This window comes from Orbicella faveolata, unplaced genomic scaffold (genome assembly GCF_042242905.1).
Source record: "Orbicella faveolata isolate gen_17 unplaced genomic scaffold, um_ofav_v1 contig_2, whole genome shotgun sequence".
Lineage (NCBI taxonomy): Eukaryota > Metazoa > Cnidaria > Anthozoa > Scleractinia > Merulinidae > Orbicella > Orbicella faveolata.
In genome coordinates, this window is record NW_028301547.1 from 32,757,029 (window position 1) to 32,777,625 (window position 20,597).

Here is a 20,597-nt window from a genome sequence, read left to right on the forward strand (position 1 = left end):
TAGCCGAGACCGCCTTACGCGCATCGTAATTTTGACCAACTTCGGCTCGATTTCCCGGAAGTTGGCGAATATTTTCAATTTCCGTGGAAGCTAAAGTAAATTCCGATGGGCTTAGTTTGCAGTTAAATGAACACAGCAAAACTTTTGGAACGCTCACTTTGGAGCTTATGGGTCGAAATATAGCCCCACTTAACTTTAAGACTGAAAGAGTAGCCGAGACCGCCTTACGCGCATCGTGATTTTGGGATACTTCGGCTCGATTTCCCGCAAATAGGGGGATATTTTCCAGTCCCGGGGACTCTAAACTAACTCCTGATAGCCTTGGTTTCCAGTGAAATGGACACAGGAACACTTTTTGAACGCGCACTTTCGAGCTTGCTTACCGAAATATAGCCCTACTTCTTTTTAAGACTGAAAGAGTAGGCGGGAGCGCCTTATGCGCATTGTGATTTTGAGGATCTTCGGCTCGATCTGGCGAAACTTGGGAGATATTTTCCAGTCCCAAAGTCTCTAAACTCACTCCTGGTTGTCTAAGATGTGAGTGAAATAGAGACAAAAATTTTTGAAGCCTTACTTTCGAGCTTCTGGAGTTAAATCTAAGCCCACTTTACCTTAAGACTGAAAGAGTAGCCGAGACCCCCTTAAGCGCATCGTGATTTTGACTAACTTCGGGTGGATTTCCCGTAACTTGGGGGATATTTCCAGTCCCTTGGACGCTAAACTAAGTCGTGATGGCCTTGTTTTGCAGTGAAATGGACACAGCAAAACTTTTTAAACACTCAGTTTCGAGCTTCTGGGTCGAAATATTGCCCCACTTCACTTTAAGACTGAAAGAGTAGCCGAGACCGCCGTACGCGCGTACTGATTTTGACCAACTTCGGTTAAATTTCCCGGAACTTGGGGGATATTTTCCAGTCCCTGGGACTCTAAACTGACCCCCGACGTCCTTGCTCTGCAGTAAAATGGACACAGCAAAACTTTTTGAACGCTCACTTTTGAGCTTCTGGGCCGAAATATAGCTCCACTTCACTTTAAGAGTGAAAGAGTAGCCGAGACCGCCTTACGCCCATCCTAATTTTGACCAACTTCGGCTCGATTTCCCGGAACTTGGGGGATATTTTCCAGTCCCGCGGACTCTAAAGTAACTCCTGATGGCCTTGCTCTGGAGTGAAAAGGACACAGCACAAGTTTTTGAACGCTCACTTTCCAGCTTCTGGGCGGAAATATTGCCCCAGTTCACTTTAGGAATGAAAGAGTAACGGGGACCGCCTTACGCGCATCGTGATTTTGACCAACTTTGGCTCGATTTCCAGGGAAATGGGGGATATTTTCCGGTACCGGGGACTCTAAAGTAACTCCTGATTGCCTTGGTTTGCAGTGAAATGGACACAGCACAACTTTTTGAACGCTGACTTTTGAGCTTCTGGGCCGAAGCATAGCCCTACTTCACTTTAAGGCTGAAAGACTAGCCGAGACCGCCTTATGCGCATCGTGATTTTGGGCTACTTCGGCTCGATTTCCGGGAACTTGGGAGATAATTCCCAGTCCCGGGCACTCTAAACTAAATCCTGATGGCCTTGGTTTTCAGTGAAATAGAAACAGCCAAACTCTTTGAACGTTCACTTTCGAGCTTCTGGGCCGAAATATAGCCCCACTTCACTTTAAGACTGAAAGAGTAGCCGGGACCGCCTTACGCGCATGGTAATTTTGTCGAACTTCGGCTTGATTTCCTGGGACTTGGGGGATATTTTCCAGTCCCGGAAGCTCTAAACTAACTCCTGAATGCCTTGGTTTTTAGTGAAATGGACACAGGTAAAAGAAGCGCACGCTAGGTTTCCAGGTTGTAGGCCGAAATATAGCCCCACTTTATTTTAAGACTGAAAGTGTACACAAAACCGCCTTAAGCGCATCGAAATTTTTAGCCACTATGGCTCGATCTGCCAAAACTTGGGGTATATTTTCCAGTCCCGTGGACTCTACCCTAAGTCTTGATGGCCTTAGTTTTCAGTAAAATGGTCACAGGTAACAGGAGCGCACGCTCGGTGTCGAGCTTTTAGGCCGAAATGTAGGCCCAGTTCATTTTAAGACTGAAAGAGTAAACGAAACTGCCGTACGCTTATCGTAATTTTAAGAAAGTATGGCTCAATTTGCCGAAACTTGGAGGATAGCTTCCAGTCTCGAGGATTCTAAACTATCTCCTGATGGACTTAGTTCTTAGTGAAATCGACATAGGTAGAAGGAGAGCACGCTCGGTGTCGAGCTGGTAGACCGAAATATAGCCCCACTTCATTTTCGGAGTAAACGAGTAGCCGAGACCGCCTTGCGCGCATCGTGATTTTGAGCATCTCTGGCTCGATTTGCCGGAATTCGGGGAATATTTTCCAGTCCCGAGGACTCTATGCTAACTCCTGATGAACTTAGTTTTCAGTGATATGTACACAGGCAAAAGGAGCGCACGCTCGGTGTTGAGCTGGTCGGCCAAAATATAGCCCCACTTCATTTTAAGACTGAAAGAGTAGCCGAGAGCGCGTTACGCGCATCGTGATTTTGAGCAACTTTGGCTCGATCTCCTGGAACTTGGGAAATATTTTCCAGTCCCGGGGACTCTAAACTAACTCCTGCTTGTCTTGGTTTGCAGTGAAATGGACACAGCGAAAGTTTTTGAACGCACACTTTCGAGCTTTTAGGCCGAAATATAGTCCCACATCACTTACGACTTAAAGAGTAGCCGAGACGGGCGTGCGCGCATCGTGATTTTGACCAACTTCGGGTCGATATTCCGGAACTTGGGCGATATTTTCCAGTCCCGGGGACTCTCAACTAACTCCTGCTTGTCTTGGTTTGCAGTGAAATGGACACAGCGAAAGTTTTTGAACGCTCACTCTCGAGCTTGTGGGCCGAAATAGAGCCCCATTTTACTTTAAGACTGAAAGAGTAGGCGAGACCGTCTTGAGCGAATCCTGATTTTGACCAATTTCGCGTTTATTTCCCGAAACTTGGAGGATATATTCCAGTCAAAGGGACTCTAAAGTAACTCCTGATGGCCTTGGTTTTCAGTGAAATGGACAGAGCACAACTTTGGAGCTTCTGGGCAGAAATATAGCCCCACTTTACTTTAAGACTGAAAGAGTAGATGAGACCGCCTTACGCGTATCGTGATTTTGATCAACTTCGGTTCGATTCCCCGGAACTTGGGCAATAGTTTTCAGTACCGGGGACTCTAAACTAACCCCTGATGGCCTTGGTTTGCAGTGAAATGGACACAGCAAAACTTTTTGAACGCTCACTTTCGGGCTTCTGGCCCGAAATATAGCCCCACTTCACTTTAAGACAGAAAGAGTAGCTGAGACCACTTTAGGGGCATCGTGATTTTGACCAACCTCGGCTTAATTTCCCGGACCTTGGGGCATATTTTCTTGTCCCGGGAACGCTAAACTAACTGCTGATGGCCTTGGTTTGCAGTGAAGTGAACACAGCAAAACTTTTTGAACGCTCAGTTTCGGGCTTCTGGCCCGAAATATAGCCCCACTTCACTTTAAGACTGAAAGAGTAGCCGAGACTACCTTACGCAAATCGTGATTTTGACCAACTTCGACTCGATTTCCCGGAAGTTGGGGGATATTTTGCAGTCCCGGGGACTCTAAACTAGCTCCTGATGGCCTTGGTTTGCAGTGAAATAAACACAGGGAAGCTTTTTGAACGCTCATTTGCAGGCTCCTGGGCAGGAATAAAGCCTCACTTCACTTTAAGACTGAAAGAGGAAGCGAGACCGCCTAACGCGCACCGTGATTTTGACCAACTTCGGCTAAATTTCCCTGAACTTGGGGGATATTTTCCAGTCCCGAAGACTCTTAAGTAACCCCTGATGGCCTTCGTTTGCATTGAAATGGATACAGCAAAACTTTTTGAACGCTCACTTTCGAGCTTCTGGGCCGAAATATCGCCCCACTTCACTTTAAGACTGAAAGACTAGCCAAGACCGTCTTGCGCGCATCGTGATTTTGACCAACGTCCTCTCCATTTTCCGGAACTTGGCAAATATATTGCAGTCTCGGGGACTCTAAACTAATTCCTGATGGCCTTGCTTTGCAGTGAAATGTGCACAGCATAACTTTTTGAACGCTAACTTGCGAGCTTCTGGGCCCAAATATACAGCCACGTCACTTTAAGACTAAAAGAGTAGCCGAGACTGCTTTACGCGCATCGTGATTTTGACAAACGTCGGCTCGATTTCCCGGAACTTGTGGGATTATTGATGTCCCGGAGACTGTAAACTATCTCCTGATGTGGCCTGGTTCGCGGTGAAATGGACACAGCAAAACTTTTCGAACTTTCACTTTCGAGCTTCGGGGCCGAAATATAGCCCGAGTTCACTTTAAGAATGAAAGAATAGCCGAGACCGCCTTACGCGCATCGTGATTTTGACCAACTTTGGCTCGATTTCCCGGGAAATGAGGAATATTTTCCGGTACCGGGGACTCTAAAGTAACTCCTGATTGCCTTGGTTTGCATTGAAATGGAGAGAGCAAAACTTTTTCAACGCTTCCCTTCGGGCTTCTAATCCGAAATACAGCCCCACTTCAGTTTAAGACTGAAAGAATAGCCGACACCGTCTTACGCGCATGGTGATTTTGACCAACTTCGGCTCGATTTCCCGAAACTTCGGGTATATATTCAAGTGCCAAGGACTCTAAACTAACCCCTGATGGCCTTGGTCTGCAGTGAAATGGACACAGCAAATTTTTTTGAACGCTTTCTTTCGAAATTCCTGGCCGAAATATAGCCCCACTTCACTTTAAGACTGAAATAGTAGCCGAGACCGCCTTAGACGCATCGTGATTTTGACCAACTTCGGCTTGAGTTGCCAGAACTTAAGGGATATTTTCCAGTCCCGTGGACTCTAAACTAACTCATGATGGCCTTGGTTTTCAGTTAAATTAAGAGCGCAAAACTTTTTGAACGCTCACTTTCGAGGTTCTTGGCCGAAATATAGCCCTACTTCACTTTAAAGAGCAGGCGAGAGCGCCTTACGCGCATCGTAATTTTGACCAACTTCGGCTCGATTTCCCGGAAGTTGGCGAATATTTTCAATTCCCGGGGAAGCTAAACTAACTTCCGATGGCCTTAGTTTGCAGTTAAATGGACACAACAAAACTTTTGGAACGCTCACTTTCGAGCTTATGGGTCGAAATATAGCCCCACTTAACTTTAAGACTGAAAGAGTAGCCGAGACCGCCTTACGCGCATCGTGATTTTGGGATACTCCGGCTCGATTTCCCGCAAATAGGGGGATATTTTCCAGTCCCGGGGACTCTAAACTAACTCCTGATAGCCTTGGTTTCCAGTGAAATGGACACAGGAACACTTTTTGAACGCGCACTTTCGAGCTTGCTTACCGAAATATAGCCCTACTTCTTTTTAAGACTGAAAGAGTAGGCGGGAGCGCCTTATGCGCATTGTGATTTTGAGGATCTTCGGCTCGATCTGGCGAAACTTGGGAGATATTTTCCAGTCCCAAAGTCTCTAAACTCACTCCTGATTGTCTAAGATGTGAGTGAAATAGAGACAAAAATTTTTGAACACTTACTTTTGAGCTTCTGGAGTTAAATCTAAGCCCACTTTACCTTAAGACTGAAAGAGTAGCCGAGACCCCCTTAAGCGCATCGTGATTTTGACTAACTTCGGGTGGATTTCCCGTAACTTGGGGGATATTTCCAGTCCCTTGGACGCTAAACTAAGTCGTGATGGCCTTGTTTTGCAGTGAAATGGACACAGCAAAACTTTTTAAACACTCAGTTTCGAGCTTCTGGGCCGAAATATTGCCCCACTTCACTTTAAGACTGAAAGAGTAGCCGAGACCGCCGTAGTTGCGTCGTGATTTTGACCAACTTCGGTTAAATTTCCCGGAACTTGGGGGATATTTTCCAGTCCCTGGGACTCTAAACTGACCACCGACGTCCTTGCTCTGCAGTAAAATGGACACAGCAAAACTTTTTGAACGCTCACTTTTGAGCTTCTGGGCCGAAATATAGCTCCACTTCACTTTAAGAGTGAAAGAGTAGCCGAGACCGCCTTACGCCCATCCTAATTTTGACCAACTTCGGCTCGATTTCCCGGAACTTGGGGGATATTTTCCAGTCCCGCGGACTCTAAAGCAACTCCTGATGGCCTTGCTCTGGAGTGAAAAGGACACAGCACAACTTTTTGAACGCTCACTTTCCAGCTTCTGGGCGGAAATATTGCCCCAGTTCACTTTAAGAATGAAAGAGGAACCGGGACCGCCTTACGCGCATCGTGATTTTGACCAACTTTGGCTCGATTTCCCGGGAAATGGGGGATATTTTCCGGTACCGGGGACTCTAAAGTAACTCCTGATTGCCTTGGTTTGCAGTGAAATGGACACAGCACAACTTTTTGAACGCTGACTTTTGAGCTTCTGGGCCGAAGCATAGCCCTACTTCACTTAAAGACTGAAAGACTAGCCGAGACCGCCTTACGCGCATCGTGATTTTGACCAACTTTGGCTCGATTTCCCGGGAAATGAGGAATATTTTCCGGTACCGGGGACTCTAAAGTAACTCCTGATTGCCTTGGTTTGCATTGAAATGGAGAGAGCAAAACTTTTTCAACGCTTCCCTTCGGGCTTCTAATCCGAAATACAGCCCCACTTCAGTTTAAGACTGAAAGAGTAGCCGACACCGTCAGTAGTAAAGGACGTTAATAGGGGCCGTAACCAATCAGCGTGCAGGGATTGTACCACGTGACCTAGTTTTTCCCATACATTCTTTTAAATTGTAAAATCCAAGATGGCGCCTAGGTAGGCAAAACATGGCGCCCGTGACGTCACGCATCACGTGCATGTCCAAATAGGGCACTAGCCAATGCCTGAAATCGAGGTTCGTATGGGGTTATAAAAATGGGTTTTGCCAGAGTATCGAGTGAGTATTGTTGTATCGACAAGAAGAATGAAGCTGCCAACAAGGGATATCCAGACGAAGGTGGAGAGTGTTGGTGAAGAGGTGTTGCCGCACGACAAAGACTTTGCGGAGAGAGTGCTGAGTACCGTTCATGAGGGTGTTCTTGAAAGGATCATGAAGAACGCTGTTTCTGACGCCATGGATGTCGTCCTGAAGAAAGAAGTGACGAAGCTGGCGGATGAGGTGATGAGGTTCCGAAGACTCCTGTCTGAGAAGATGCTTGCGGACGAGTCCAGATCGTTTCAAGACCCTGTGTGTTTGGAGAATTTGCCGGAGGGATTTTTGGCCGGATGGAAGGAGTGGAAGGGCGATGGTGCCAATAGAGAAGAGTTAGCGTACCAAGCATTTGTGCAGGAAATTTCACCACGACAACCCACAGAGTGAAAAAACATTTTTTTAATAAAGAGCCTTTAACGAGAGAATATACAGTGTTTGTTGCGTGATATTTTTAATCATGTCTAGGGCTTGCACGTCATGGGTTCCCAGGTGCAATAGGGATAGCATCATGGTCTGGGGGTCGATAAATTCTCCGTGAAGGCCTGAGGAGGATTCGAACACGCGTCCGAAGGGCCATAGGTCTGAGAGGTCTTTTCTCAGGTACCACGGGTAGGGAAAATGTTGAGCTAGGAAGAGGAGCATGACATCTTCGTCTGGGTGTGGTTCATCTAATTTGATTTTACAGGCCAGGGGTCTCTATGTGAAAAAGAAAAAAATTTTAATGCTCCGACCAGGAATCGAACCTGGGTCTTTGAGGCCACAACTCAACGTCTTAGCCATTAGACCATCGAAGCGCTTACCTCGTTAGGACTTGTGTTAGCGAATGACATGAGTCTGAAAATGGAACAAAAAACATTTTTTTATTGGACACGACTTAATTTTTACATAGTGGGACGTGTGCAATATCCTAGTGACATGCGCCCTTATTTACAAGAACGATTTGACATGATTGACACGTGACAGGGCCTCAGCATAGTGGTTTCCCAGGAAGACGGGTTCGTAACGGTTCGTTTCCGTGTTGATGTACATGCCATAGATGGCACCGCAACAGGTTTTCCAGACGCACCCTAGTCCCCAGGCTTCTCTCAACTGTCCCTTGACGGGTTTTATGGATTTGTCGTGGGTCCCATTTTTACTCAATTCGAGTATCGGGCTGCGGCAGCACGGTCTTTTTTGTTTGCATACGTAGCAATGATCGTGTTCCATGTCTGAAAAAATTTTCATAATAAATGTTGGTAGATGTTTCGTGCCCAGTCTACGTGAATCACTATATCATTTATGTCGTCCTCGTCGGCGGTCCCTAACCTCTCTTCGAGGCACAAAAGATCTACTGCGTCCAGAGCTACCCCGATGAAACCTAAAAGGTTTTCTAGGTCGCGGTACAAGGGGGTCTCTTCTTCGTCCTTCATCCACTCGCTCACTAGATTTCTCAAGGTGTTTAACTCGGTATTACAACGCTCTAATGCTTCCATACTCACTTGGGACGTTGAGAATCCACAGCAATGTGAGGGTCCACAGTCTTCTATAATGAGCGGTGGCCATACAATGACTTGGAGTGAACGGGTCGGTCCGCTCGTTTTTATACGATCGGTAGGATGGTGTCCAGTCTACGACCGGGGGGCGTGGTTGGGGGATACCCCCCTATCCCCTGGGTCTACTCAGACCACGTGACTTCTACTCGAGCTGCGATTGGTTGGTGTTTGACTTTATAAAGCGGATCGACCTCGTTTACGCATCACTCAGAGTTTTTGAGCGTCGCTATGGCCCTTAGAGAGATTGGTCTGCAAAACCACGTGCCGAGAAAACCTGATGTGACTTACGATGAGGCGATCTATATGGTGGACGAGGCATGGACCCGTTTTTACGAAGCGATGGATTTCCCGATCCGAGATTTGTTGTCGGGCCGTCGGTGGTTTATCCGTTTTAAAACCTCGAGCCAGCTCGAGGTGATGTTGCACCAGATCCTGTTATTCGTGGACGAACAGCGTGAGAATTGGACACGTAGCAGGCGCCAATATCGCGTTGCGGAGAAAGTGTTTGGAAGAACTTTGTTTAATGCCATCAAGGCTATTCGTAAGAACCTGGTTTGGAACCAGACGGTGAAGCCGCCTGTAGACAGGATCACGTTTCACCGAATGATGTTGTGCTACGGTTTTGAGCCGTTTCAGTCCAAGTGGACTCGAAGACAAAAGAAGACGGCGAGACGCCATGTCAGTGTCATTGACTTTTATTACAACACATTTAACCAATGTAATCAAGTGACAATGAGATCTATGATTGATGCAGATGATAGGTTACCTCATGTGTAGAAAAATAAAAAACGGAGTGTTTAAAAAAACTGTGTCTGTGCGTAAAATGGGCGGGGCGAGGTTTCGATCCTCGGACCTTTGGGTTATGAGCCCAACGCGCTTCCACTGCGCTACCCTGCCATTCTTAGTTTGGGTTCTGTCCATGAATCAGTATGTCTTGGGCTATCCCGCGTGGGTATTCGTCGATCCATTGAAAGAACTTGCAGTTACGCTTGGGACACTTGAGATAGAGCCTGTCTGGGTTGGACTGGGAGTGGGAGGTGGCTAAGACCAGTGACTTGTTGCATAGACATCGGAAACGGGCTGGGTCGATGTTCCTGTAGCATGGGTGGGTCTGTGCGTCGACGCGTTGCAGGTACGCACTCACACCTTCCTTCACACCGCAGGTCACATAACACTTGGTGTAGAATCGTTCGGAGGGACATCGGTAATACTCAAACCAGATACCCCCTTCTTTGGTTTTCACACACCCGTATTTCATGGGTACCATACAACGGGGGCAGATGGGAACTTGGGGGGTCATTTGGTTCAGGAACTGATCGGGGTCGAATTCCTCCAACACTTGGACTTCGGTGGATTCTCCTCGTTGATCCACTTCAGGCGGTAGTTCTATGAGGTTGTCTTTCTTGAACCTATCGAGTCCCATGGCTTCCAGGACTTGCACGGTTCTAGGAGGTGATTCACTGATCACGGTCATGCATCCACCTTGAATGGCAGGTAGCTTTTCATTGTCTATATGATGAAAAAATGTAGAGTTAGTATCCCAGCAAGGTGTTTTCTCGTCGCATGGTTTCTAGGACGTGTCGGGTTTTTCTAATGTTTTTGAGTGTCAGCTTTTGCCTTCGCAGGGCATGGTTACTTTTCATGTCGCGTTTGACTTCTTGGCGTTGGATCGAAAAGGCGCTCCAGGGTTCCGAGAAGCCTTTGAGTGGTACGGTGGTCCAACTGACCGAGTCAGGGGTGATCTCTTTGAGGAGGACGCGCTCTTTGAAACGGAGTCTGGCACGAGGTTTTTTGAATAACCATCGATCTAAAGTGGATTGTAGTTGTTTACCTTCTCTTTCCACTCTCTTGGGTAACATCAGTTCCAGTTTCTTCTTGGACATTTTTTTCTTTTTCTTGACGGGTTCGACGTGTGAATCCATGACGACTTCTGCTTAAAAGTGACTCGTGATGGAATGCGTGGTTCGACTTTATGGACGTTTTTGACCAATAGGCGACGGGTGGTGTGATGGGATCATGTGACGGTCTTCGTTCCGATTGGTGTATCTGCACGTGATACGTAAAAGTACGTGTACTGAGTGAATGTGGATGTGACGCGCGGAGGGTATAAAAGGAGCACGCACGACGCAGTGAAATCATTCGCGGTGATGAATCCTAGGATTTTGGATGAGAGAGACGTGCAAGAGATCCTGGAAGATCTGAGAGAACAGTTGAATCGAGCTTCTGGCGTTTTGGATTCGGTCGAAAAAGAAGGCGAAAAATACACTGTACACGCAAGGATCATTGAATTGGAATTACGTCTTGTCTCTCCTTTGTACTATAGGCTCCAGAGGCACTTGATTGACTGGGGTGTGCGTGATTGCTATCCTCATTTGTCGGGCTTGGAGATCACGAAGCGAGCGGATCGAGAAGGAAAGAAGTTTAACGAGTTTGTCTGAGGGTGTCAAGATGGATTACTATAGCAACTCGAACCAGATTTCTGATCTCGTGGAGCAGGTCGTGGATCAGAAGGTACACACGTTAAGAGAGCTCGATGCCATTAAGGATGTCAGGGTGGACATGTACATTTTTGACAATCTCTTCGAACCGTTAGGTAGGATACCCGATAGTATGTGGTCTTTTCAGCTCTTGATGAGACGTCGTCCTGACTGGGGTGGTACGATTTTGGAGATGATGAAGAAGAACGAAAATGTTTACCTTTTCTGCGGTGAGTGGTGTCGCGTGATGTACAGAAGTGGTAGCGGTCAATTCAAATTCGTTTATTGTCGTGATCCCGTCCTGGACGCCGAACGTGTCTGTTTGATCGCCACGAATCAACTCACGTACAGGATGAGCGAGGTCATCCGTGATCTGTTCGAACCCTTGCGGTTCGCGCGCGATCTGTCACGAAGGGTGTTGGAGGCAGACGAGAGTCCCAGGGTGGGTGAGTTACTGACTTTCAGAAAGGGAGATTACAGGGAAACGTGTCTGAAGTTGGAAGAGTTGATCTACGATATCATGCATCAACGTAATCTGTGGAAGGATCGGTTTTTCTTCGGTGCCATTGAAGCGGAGGAGGATGACCTATGCAGTGAGTGTAAGGAGAGTATGCGCCAAGCATTCTATGTGAAGGGGAACGAAGCGGAAGCCCTGAAGTGGAGACCTGGTAAAGGGGAATGCGGTTTTAAAAATTGTGGATATTATGCCATGGATACCTACGAGGAAGACTGTGATAATGAGTACGCACGAGATCTTAAGAACAATGAACATGTTGATTACTTTACAGATTCAGACTAAGTCTTTCGCCTTCTTTTTCGCGTTATCCAATCAGAGTCGATTTTTACGTAAGAACCAATCAGGCACGACGTTTTTGTACCTATATAAGAAAGTTTGAATAAAAAATTGGGTTTAAAAATCATGTCTCATGCTTTGAGTTGGTTGATCTCGAGAATGTGCACGGCCCTAGCCGATCGATGGTGTTGGACGACCTTGTGTTACAAGTGCGCTAGTGTCTATGCGCGTTACGGTCGTGAACCCATCCCCGACCATTTCAGCGATTCGCCCTTGGAGGTGTTTGACTATACCGACGTCGAACCCAACGTGATGCGTTTTGTGGTTTATATCTTGTGGTTGAAACGCCAACCCGATTCATTTAAGAAGTATCTCGAGGTACGTGAGCAACGTTTCGAGTTGTGGAGACAGTGCGTGTACAAACTTTATCGACTATGAAGAAAGGTCAAAAGAAGCAAAAGCCGCTTTCGACAGGAACGTTACTGGGACGGTATCGGGATCCTTCCAGACCCGGTAGTCTGGGTGGTCTGACGCGATTCGCACAGGCCAATAAGATCTCGGTACCCCGTGCAAGAGAGGTCCTGCAGCGTGATTTGGGGTACACGCTACACAAACCACGACGTCGTCGGTTTCCCACGGCCCCTGTGGTGGTGTTCGGCATCGACGAGCAGTGGACGGCCGACCTGATCGAGGTGGTCAACATCGCCAGGTACAATAGAGGGTATCGTTATCTCTTGACGGTGGTGGACGTGTTTTCAAAGCACGCCTGGGTCCAACCCTTGAAGAGCAAGACGGGTAAAGCGGTGACGGAGGGCATGGCTAAGATCTTGAAAGGAGGTAGAAAACCACTCAATCTACAGACGGACGACGGGAAGGAATTCTACAACAAGACGTTTCAGGATTTGATGAAGCAGAAAGGCATTCATCATTTTTCGACGCGGGGTGATACGAAAGCCAGCGTGGTGGAACGGTTCAATCGGACCCTTAAAGAACGTTTGTACCGTTACTTCACCGTGAAGAATACGTTGAAGTTTGTACCCGTGTTACAAGAGTTGGTCCAGGGGTACAATCGATCGTATCATCGCAGTATCAAGATGGCTCCCAATAAAGTGACTTTAGCCAATAGCGATGACGTATGGGAGACTCTTTACGGAAACCGCAGAAATATTGAAGAAGTATTGAAGAAACCGCAACTCAACGTCGGGGATCGTGTGAGATTGAACAAGAAGTTCCGACAGTTCAAGAAAGGGTATTTACCCGGTTGGACCGAAGAGGTGTTTGTGATACGTAGGGTGCGTCCGGGTAAGGTCACCACGTACAAGGTGGAAGAATGGGACGGGACTGCGGTCGAGGGCACGTTTTACGTGCAGGATTTGCAAAAGGTGAACGTGAAAGACGACGATTTGTTCCGCATCGAGAAGATCGTCAAACGAAAAGGGGATAAAGTCTTGGTACGCTGGAAAGGTTGGCCAGTCAAGTACGACAGTTGGGTGGATAAGAAAGGCTTGTACGTGACCCAAAAACCCAAGACGAAAAAACAATGAGAGAGTTTTACGTGCAGTTGATGAGCAATGCCAGCACGAACGAGTTTCCGGACAACAAGGCCAACAGTTTCAAGAACCGTCTGCCAAACCCGCTCCTGTTCGAGTCCGACAAGGAATGGAAAGTGGGTTTGAGTAGTGTTTCTTATCCGCCTCCACCCCCTCGACGTTACACACAACTGCCTCACCGACCCCACCTCTTCAAAGACGACGACAAGCTTATGGAATTTAAATGGAGTATGTTAACACAAACACAGAGACCAGACGGTAGCTGGTTTCCACGACCCTTCCGTACCACCTTTACCGTCAGGGGGTCTGATCTGCACGAGGACCGAGTCAAAGTCACAAGTGGGAAAGCGCTCTTGCGATACTTGGTGGGTCGTTACCAAGACCGTCTGACGCACTTCCTGGAAAACGAAAAAGAAACTCTACGCACTCCCGACGGGAAGAAGTACTACGCCGTGTTTCGTTGGGAAGGGGACTCTTTGATCATCGACAACAGTGATACCTTCCTCGATGAAACTCCCGGTAACATGGTACTATTACGCCCCAAAATTTGGTTTGGTCCTGAATTGGTCAAGAAGATGAAGTGGGTGGAAAGGACTGGACTTGCCGATTACAGATTGAGTTATCACGTGGTTAAACTCTTCAAAGACGATGTGGTGCCCGCTTTCAAACTCGATTGGAAGGATCAAAACAACTTGCAATCCACGAATTTTTGGAACATCACGAACGATGGGTCCTTACAGCTCAGTCCCTATTGCAATTGGCGCATCGACTATCTGGACGAGCTCTACGAGCAACACTATGGGGGTGACGTCCAAGTCAGTCATAGTATTCGTCCGCCCCTGTACTTGTATTCGAATGTGGGGCGCGGTACGATCACGGGGAATCGCGTGACGGATCTCTTGAGAGAAGTCCCTCACGACCCTGACAAGGTCAACTTCGAACCCGCTCACATCCAATATAAGCCCGTACGCAGCAACGTGATGGATATTTTGGAGGTGCAATTGGCTGAGAACGATGGAAAACTGGTGAATTTTTCATCGGGCGTGACCTCGGTGACCTTACACTTTAAGGATGGTTGAGCCTCCCAGTGAACTTTACGTGCAGTTGATGAGCAATGCCAGCACGAACGAGTTTCCGGACAACAAGGCCAACAGTTTCAAGAACCGTCTACCCAACCCGCTACAGTTGAGAGAATCGGGATGGAAAGTGGGTGTCAGCGACCTCTCGTTTCCGTCTGCGGTGCGTAAGATGGACTATAAAGATAATATTCTGTTTCAATTCTGGTGGCTGGTACTGTTAAATCCTCGACACAACCTCTACACAGAACAAACGATCCAGATTAAAGAAGGTGATTTGGACTTCACGCCTAGGACAGGTACCGAGCTCATGAACATTATACGAGATCGATACATGATGGGTTTGAGGGATCAAACGGTGCACGGCCTGCAAATGTTCAAGAAAAAGAGCAACGTCAACGATCCCACTGAACTGCTGTACACGGTCATGCGTCGGGCCGAGAATGGACAATGCGTCATCGACAACTCGAGAACGTGCACCACTCTCAAGATCAATGATAATGCTAGGTATCCGCAGCTGTCCATCGGCATGGAATTGGCCAAGAAGATGAAATGGATCAAGCTGGGAACGTTGCAAAACGGACAGCCGGGTTACGTCATGGGCCCCAACTTGAGAAAAGAATTTCCCACCGAGGTCGTACCCAATGCCACGGACTTGATCGTGGCCACGAATAATGGGGACGAGATTTTTTACAGGATCGACTCGAGAGCGTTACATTTGAGTTGTTTCATCAATTGGGTGTTCACGAACCTGGATCGTAGTTACGAAGAGGCGTTTGGTAATAACCGTCGTTCCTTGTTCGTGTATTCGAATGTGGGACAGAGTATGGTGACGGGAAATCAAGTCACGGATCTGTTGAAACAAGTTCATTACGATCCGAACGTCGTCGACTTTCAACCGAGACACATCCTATATCTACCGGTGCGCACCTCGGTCTTGGACATTGTCGAGGTGCAATTATCTGAGGACGACGGAAAACTGGTGGACTTTGCATCGGGCGTGACCACGATCACGCTGCATTTCAAGAAAGGATGAGTTTTTACGTCAGCTTACCCAGTCACAGCAGTAAGGGAGAGTTTCCTAAAAACGTAGCGAACAATTTCAAGATCAGGTTGCCTAATCCCATACGCCTGGAGGGACTAGGATGGAAAGTGGGGATGAGCAGCATCACCTTGCCGGATGATCAAGTGACGCTTTTTTCCTTGTCGCCGACTGATCCTGACGATAAAAAAGTCACCTTGGCCGCTTACGTGTGGCGACGCCTCTTCGGCAGTGGACATAATCTGGGAGCCACCCGATTCGATACGGCGGATCTCAAAGAGGTGTTCCAAAACGTGGATGGAGTTGGATTCATGAAATCCATGATCGCCTATTTCCAGAGACAACGCATCTTCGCGGACAATGGACCCAAATTAGGTGCCAAATATGTCACGTCTGATGGGAAGAGAACCTACGTAGACTTCAAGTGGGAAGGCAATGAATTGGTCACACACAATGAGGATACCTTACGACCCATCACAGACGTGCCTGCATTACAATTCAATGTCGACCTGGCTATTAAAATGGGATGGCTCGTTAAGAATGGAAGTACGTACGAACTGGGACCTAACTTGCAGATCGAATTCTTCAAAGATGAAATTCCCGACATTGGCATCATCGGGGACTTACACGACTCGGATGGATTACCTGCTTTTTGGACAGTCACAACAGAATCATCGGGTGACAGTTTTTTGAAACTCAGCATCTATTGCGATTGGCGTTTTCTGAACCTGAACAAGGCGTTTGAAGCCGTGGTGGGGAGCACTTCACGTCCCCTGTTTGTGTACTCCGACGTGGGAGGCAGTAGCGTGGTGGGGAATCAAGTCACAGATTTACTGAGAGAGGTCAACTTGATTCGAAAAGGTGAAGGTACTCAGTATTTCGAACCTTACCACATTCAATATATTCCCGTGCGCAAAGACGTCCTCGACATTATAGAGGTGCAAGTGGCTGAGACAACCGGTAAACTAGTGAAGTTTGGTAGCGGCAATACGATCGTGACGTTACACTTCAAGAAATCATGATAGGCGGAACACTAGTACGATTTCATCCCGATAAAATGAAGCAATCTGGAGACGGATTCGGGCCCATGTGGAAAGACGTCAAGAAACGAGGTCCTACCATTCTAAGAGACGTTTTGACCGAGACGGCCATGGAGGGTCTGAAAGGTTTAAATGCGGGTGGCAAAGGAAAAAAGCCCAATTGGAGAGGAGGACTCGCAGGTATCAAGAGAGGAGCGACACGGGCCGTGAAACGTAAAGCGACGCAAGAGCTACAGCGAGCGTTGTCAAAAAGAGTGAGAAAAGACCTCTTTGGAATATGATTCCCATCTACTCGAGACGTGTGAGACGTATCCCTGTAGGGGTACGCACGTATAAAGGTGGTTCGATCATACGCGCGCGCTCAAAACGTCCAAACTATCGTTGGGTACAGTCCGCACTGAGAAGGAAACGAAGACGACCTAGACGACGACGATGACGGACATGGTGGCTCATGCCAGGTCGGCGGGGGTTCGTAACCCTCGCCTGAACATGTTCAGTGTCCCTCCCACGGATCTGAGCATGGCGTCTCGACGCGTGGTGAGAATCAACCCGTTCAATACGGGCATCAACCCTGTGACGTTTCAAGTCGACCCTCAGGAAGACTTTATCGACTTGAACGAGAGTTTCTTTGAAGTGGAATGGGGTGTCAAGAAAAGCGACGCTTCGAATCTGCTGACTGCTGATGTCATGGGGCTTGCCAACAATATTGCCAACACCCTCTTCAAACAGATCAACGTGAGATTGAATGGGACTCTGATCAGCCCCCAGACCGATACTTACCACTACAAAGCCTACCTAGAAGCGCTGTTGAACTACGACCGAGACGACGGTGAAACGATCCTGGCACCCAATGGGTGGTACAATTGTCTCGGTGTACCCGACGACGGAGATTCCGATGAATTTGATGCCAATAAGATGAATCCCGCTCACGCAGCTTACAAATCGCTGCCTGAAGATCTCAAGAACTTGGTCGATTCTCGACTTCAGTTCATAGGTGGAAAGAGAGTGACTTTGAGGTTCAAACCTTACCTGGAAGTGTTTCATCTCAGCAAGTTACTGGTACCTGGCGTTCAGATCCAGATAGACATGTACTTCAATGACCCAGCTCTGTGGACCATCCGATGGGCCGGTGCCACTTCTCTGAGACTGACAGAACCCGACGTGAATGTGAGATTGTTCCTGTCTCAAGTGAGAGTGACTCCCTCGGTGTACCGAGAAGTCATGTCTACCATGAAAAGTGGAAGAGTGGTCACTTACCCCACGGTGAGAGGTGAAATTCGTACCTACTCTCATCCCAGCGACGATCGTCATTTCGAGTGCAACAATCCTTTCCACAACCAGCTGCCTAATCGGTTAGTCGTGGTGTTGTTGAAACAAGCTGCCTTTAATGGAACCATCACGGAGAGTCCGTTCAATTTTGGAAGATTCAATCTCTCTTCCATCAAACAATTGGTGAGAGGTGAAGAATACCCCTACGAGACCTTGGAGCTCGATCACGATGGGGACGAAAAAGATCAGAGAGGCTACTACAGATTCCTCCAAGCCTCGGGAGCTTTGTGTAGGGGAAAAGGAAACATGGTCAGAAAAGTGGACTGGGGTCACGGCAAGAGATGCAACCTGTTTGTATTTGACAACACAGCCAACGGATGTTTGGACAGTCCAGTGTTGAACCCCAAGCAGTCAGGCGAGTTGCGTCTGATGATCGATTTTGGAGCCAACCCGGGAGAAAACCTGACCGTCTTGTTATACGCCGAATTCGAGAACTTGCTGGAGATCAACGAGAACAGAGTCGTCACCTACGACGTGTACCAATGAGATAAATGGAGAAAGTAGCCTTGAATAATTTACAATTGGATCATTTGGCACGAACGAATCCGTCCCTACGCTGTGTCTTTTACGGGACTGTGCCCTGCGATCGCCTTCCCAGGACAGTCCCACAAGAAGGACCGACCGCTTACATCGTGAACACGGACCCTCACGACAAACCGGGCGTGCATTGGATCGCTTTGTGGGCCGACAAGGACAAGTGCGAGATCCTGGACAGTTACGCCCTGCCGTTGGACGCGTACGGAACCGTCCAACCTCTCCAAGCGTGGTTGGACCGTCATTTCAAGTACCATATTTACAACGGCAAGAGTTTACAGTCCCTGTTCAGTCAGAGTTGCGGCGACTACGCCTTGATGTTCCTGATCGACCGAGCCGAAGGTCGAGACATGAACGCGTTCTTGAATCGTTTTAAGAAAAACGAATTTGTAGAGAACGATCGTAAAGTAGGACAGATGTTGAAACGTTTGATCGTGGACGAGTTGACCTGGCGCAAGATTTGTAAAACCCCGTGTCACCAGGACACGGTCGGTTCCTTTAGAGGAGTGCGCCATTTGTTATAAAAAGATGATTGAAATAAAAAAAGCGTTCATTTCGAGTAGTAGTCATTCATGGATCTACAGTTTAGAGGGCATCGATATTTGGACGACGTGATAGCCAATTTGGAAAAACGCTACGGAAAACCGAGTAAAAAAACACCTCAACCCAGTGCTTTCAACATGGTACGACAAAAACAACCCCGACCTGCAAGAATAAGAAGAGTCGCTCTTCAACAGGCTCCAAGGGGTGTCCTTGACACTGGTGACTTACCTACGACTGTGACCACGCGTAGGAAACGCAAGAGAGCCACGCCCGCTAAGCCGATGCTTTCAGAGAAGGAAGATAGGAAAAGAAGAATGAAAAAGAGGCATTGGTACGAAGACAAGTTCGGAGACTTGAGTAAATTCGTCAAGAAACCTGGAAAGAGAGCCGCTGCCAAGAGGGCCATGGCCAAGATCAAGAGTCGTGCCAAGAAAAAACCCGTCTGTTTCAATCGTAAGGTCACCCTCTTGGGTCTCTTGAAACGCATCCCTGCCGTCAAGACCCCCTTGTCCAAGTTGTTCAAATAAAACACCGAGCGTCTCGATACCCTGGACCATTTTCTTCGAGATCATGGAACGACGCAAAGCGTTTCAATTTCACACGCCGTCGAGTTTGTTGATAGCGGGTCCGTCCGGCTGCGGCAAGACGGTGTTCACCACCAAACTTCTCTTGGAGAACGGCGACTTGTTCCGAGAACCGCCCCATAGTATTCATTACTGCTACGGTTCGTGGCAAGATGGTTTCAAAAAGCTCAAGAAGGGCGGGGTCAAGTTTCACGAAGGCATCCCCGACAGCGACGAGTTACCCCGATGGTTTCCTGGAGGAGGTGTGTTGGTCCTGGACGATCTGATGGACGAGGGGGGCAACGACAAGCGCGTGTTGGATCTCTTCACCAAACACTCGCATCATCGGAACATCACGGTGATTTACTTGTGTCAGGATCTATTCCCCAACGGAAAATTCGCCAAGACCATTTCACGCAACGCGCATTACATCGCGGCCTTCAAGAACCCTCGTGATCAATTGGGGATACGAAATTTACTTCTGCAATCGTTTCCCACGCAATGGCAGGAGGTGTTGGACACGTTTCGAAAGGTCACCGATCGACCTTACGGCTACATGCTATTGGATCTTCATCCAGCCAGTCAGGACGATCAACGCGTCATCAGCCGAGTGTTAAAAGACGAGGGATTCGTCCGATGCCATCAGTTTGCACCATGTTGAGGAGCGAGGTCGAGTGGTTTCCGCTATTCATCCACCTGTGTAAAAACAGGCTCAAATACATCATGAATCCAAACGAGCTGGACTACGAACCGATGAGACAGGTCACCGAATGCGAGAGTTACCGTCAAGTACGGTCCGTCATCAACGCATATAATGGGGAAGGTTTCGATTATTTGGTTCATAAACAACGAGAACTCGCCGAGAAGAAGATAGAAAGAGAAAGGTACATGGATAAAAGTGAGCTCTTATGGTAGAGAGATGAGTTCAACAATCGACAGTGACGAGTTCAACCTCTCGGCTCTGGACGATTATTCGCCTTTGGGGTCTGGGTTTAGAACGAGTACTCCCGTTCCTTCACCGCGATCGGAACTGTCGACACCGCCTCTGCCCAATGTATCGCGAGTCGGAGTAGGCACTGCAGGCGTGTCACAGACCAACGTCCCTGCGGGTGTCGGTAGCGCTGTCCCAGGACCCTCGCGCTCC

At 48.0% G+C, this 20,597-nt stretch overlaps 3 protein-coding genes and 1 non-coding gene across 4 annotated transcripts; 3 read left to right on the forward strand and 1 right to left on the reverse strand.

Moving 5' to 3' along the window:
* Nucleotides 1-9,331: 9,331 nt before the first annotated feature.
* On the reverse strand, nt 9,332-9,403 carry Trnam-cau (transfer RNA methionine (anticodon CAU)). Its single transcript has one exon. It is a non-coding gene; the product is annotated as a tRNA-Met (tRNA).
* Nucleotides 9,404-12,022: 2,619 nt separating this feature from the next.
* Nucleotides 12,023-14,405, forward strand: LOC149112861 (uncharacterized). The gene is made up of 2 exons (XM_089289382.1): nt 12,023-12,789; nt 13,434-14,405. Exons 1-2 carry the CDS (start codon nt 12,211-12,213, stop codon nt 14,403-14,405), a joined length of 1,551 nt encoding a protein of 516 aa, XP_089145508.1. The 5' UTR covers nt 12,023-12,210.
* A 2,321-nt stretch (nt 14,406-16,726) lies between these two features.
* Nucleotides 16,727-18,359, forward strand: LOC149112862 (uncharacterized protein F54H12.2-like). The gene has a single exon (XM_089289930.1). It carries the CDS (start codon nt 16,917-16,919, stop codon nt 18,297-18,299), a length of 1,383 nt encoding a protein of 460 aa, XP_089146056.1. The 5' UTR covers nt 16,727-16,916; the 3' UTR covers nt 18,300-18,359.
* Nucleotides 18,360-19,456: 1,097 nt separating this feature from the next.
* Nucleotides 19,457-20,131, forward strand: LOC149112863 (uncharacterized). The gene has a single exon (XM_089289629.1). The coding sequence runs from the start codon at nt 19,461-19,463 to the stop codon at nt 20,112-20,114; it is 654 nt and encodes a 217-aa protein (XP_089145755.1). The 5' UTR covers nt 19,457-19,460; the 3' UTR covers nt 20,115-20,131.
* The last annotated feature ends 466 nt before the right edge of the window (nt 20,132-20,597 follow it).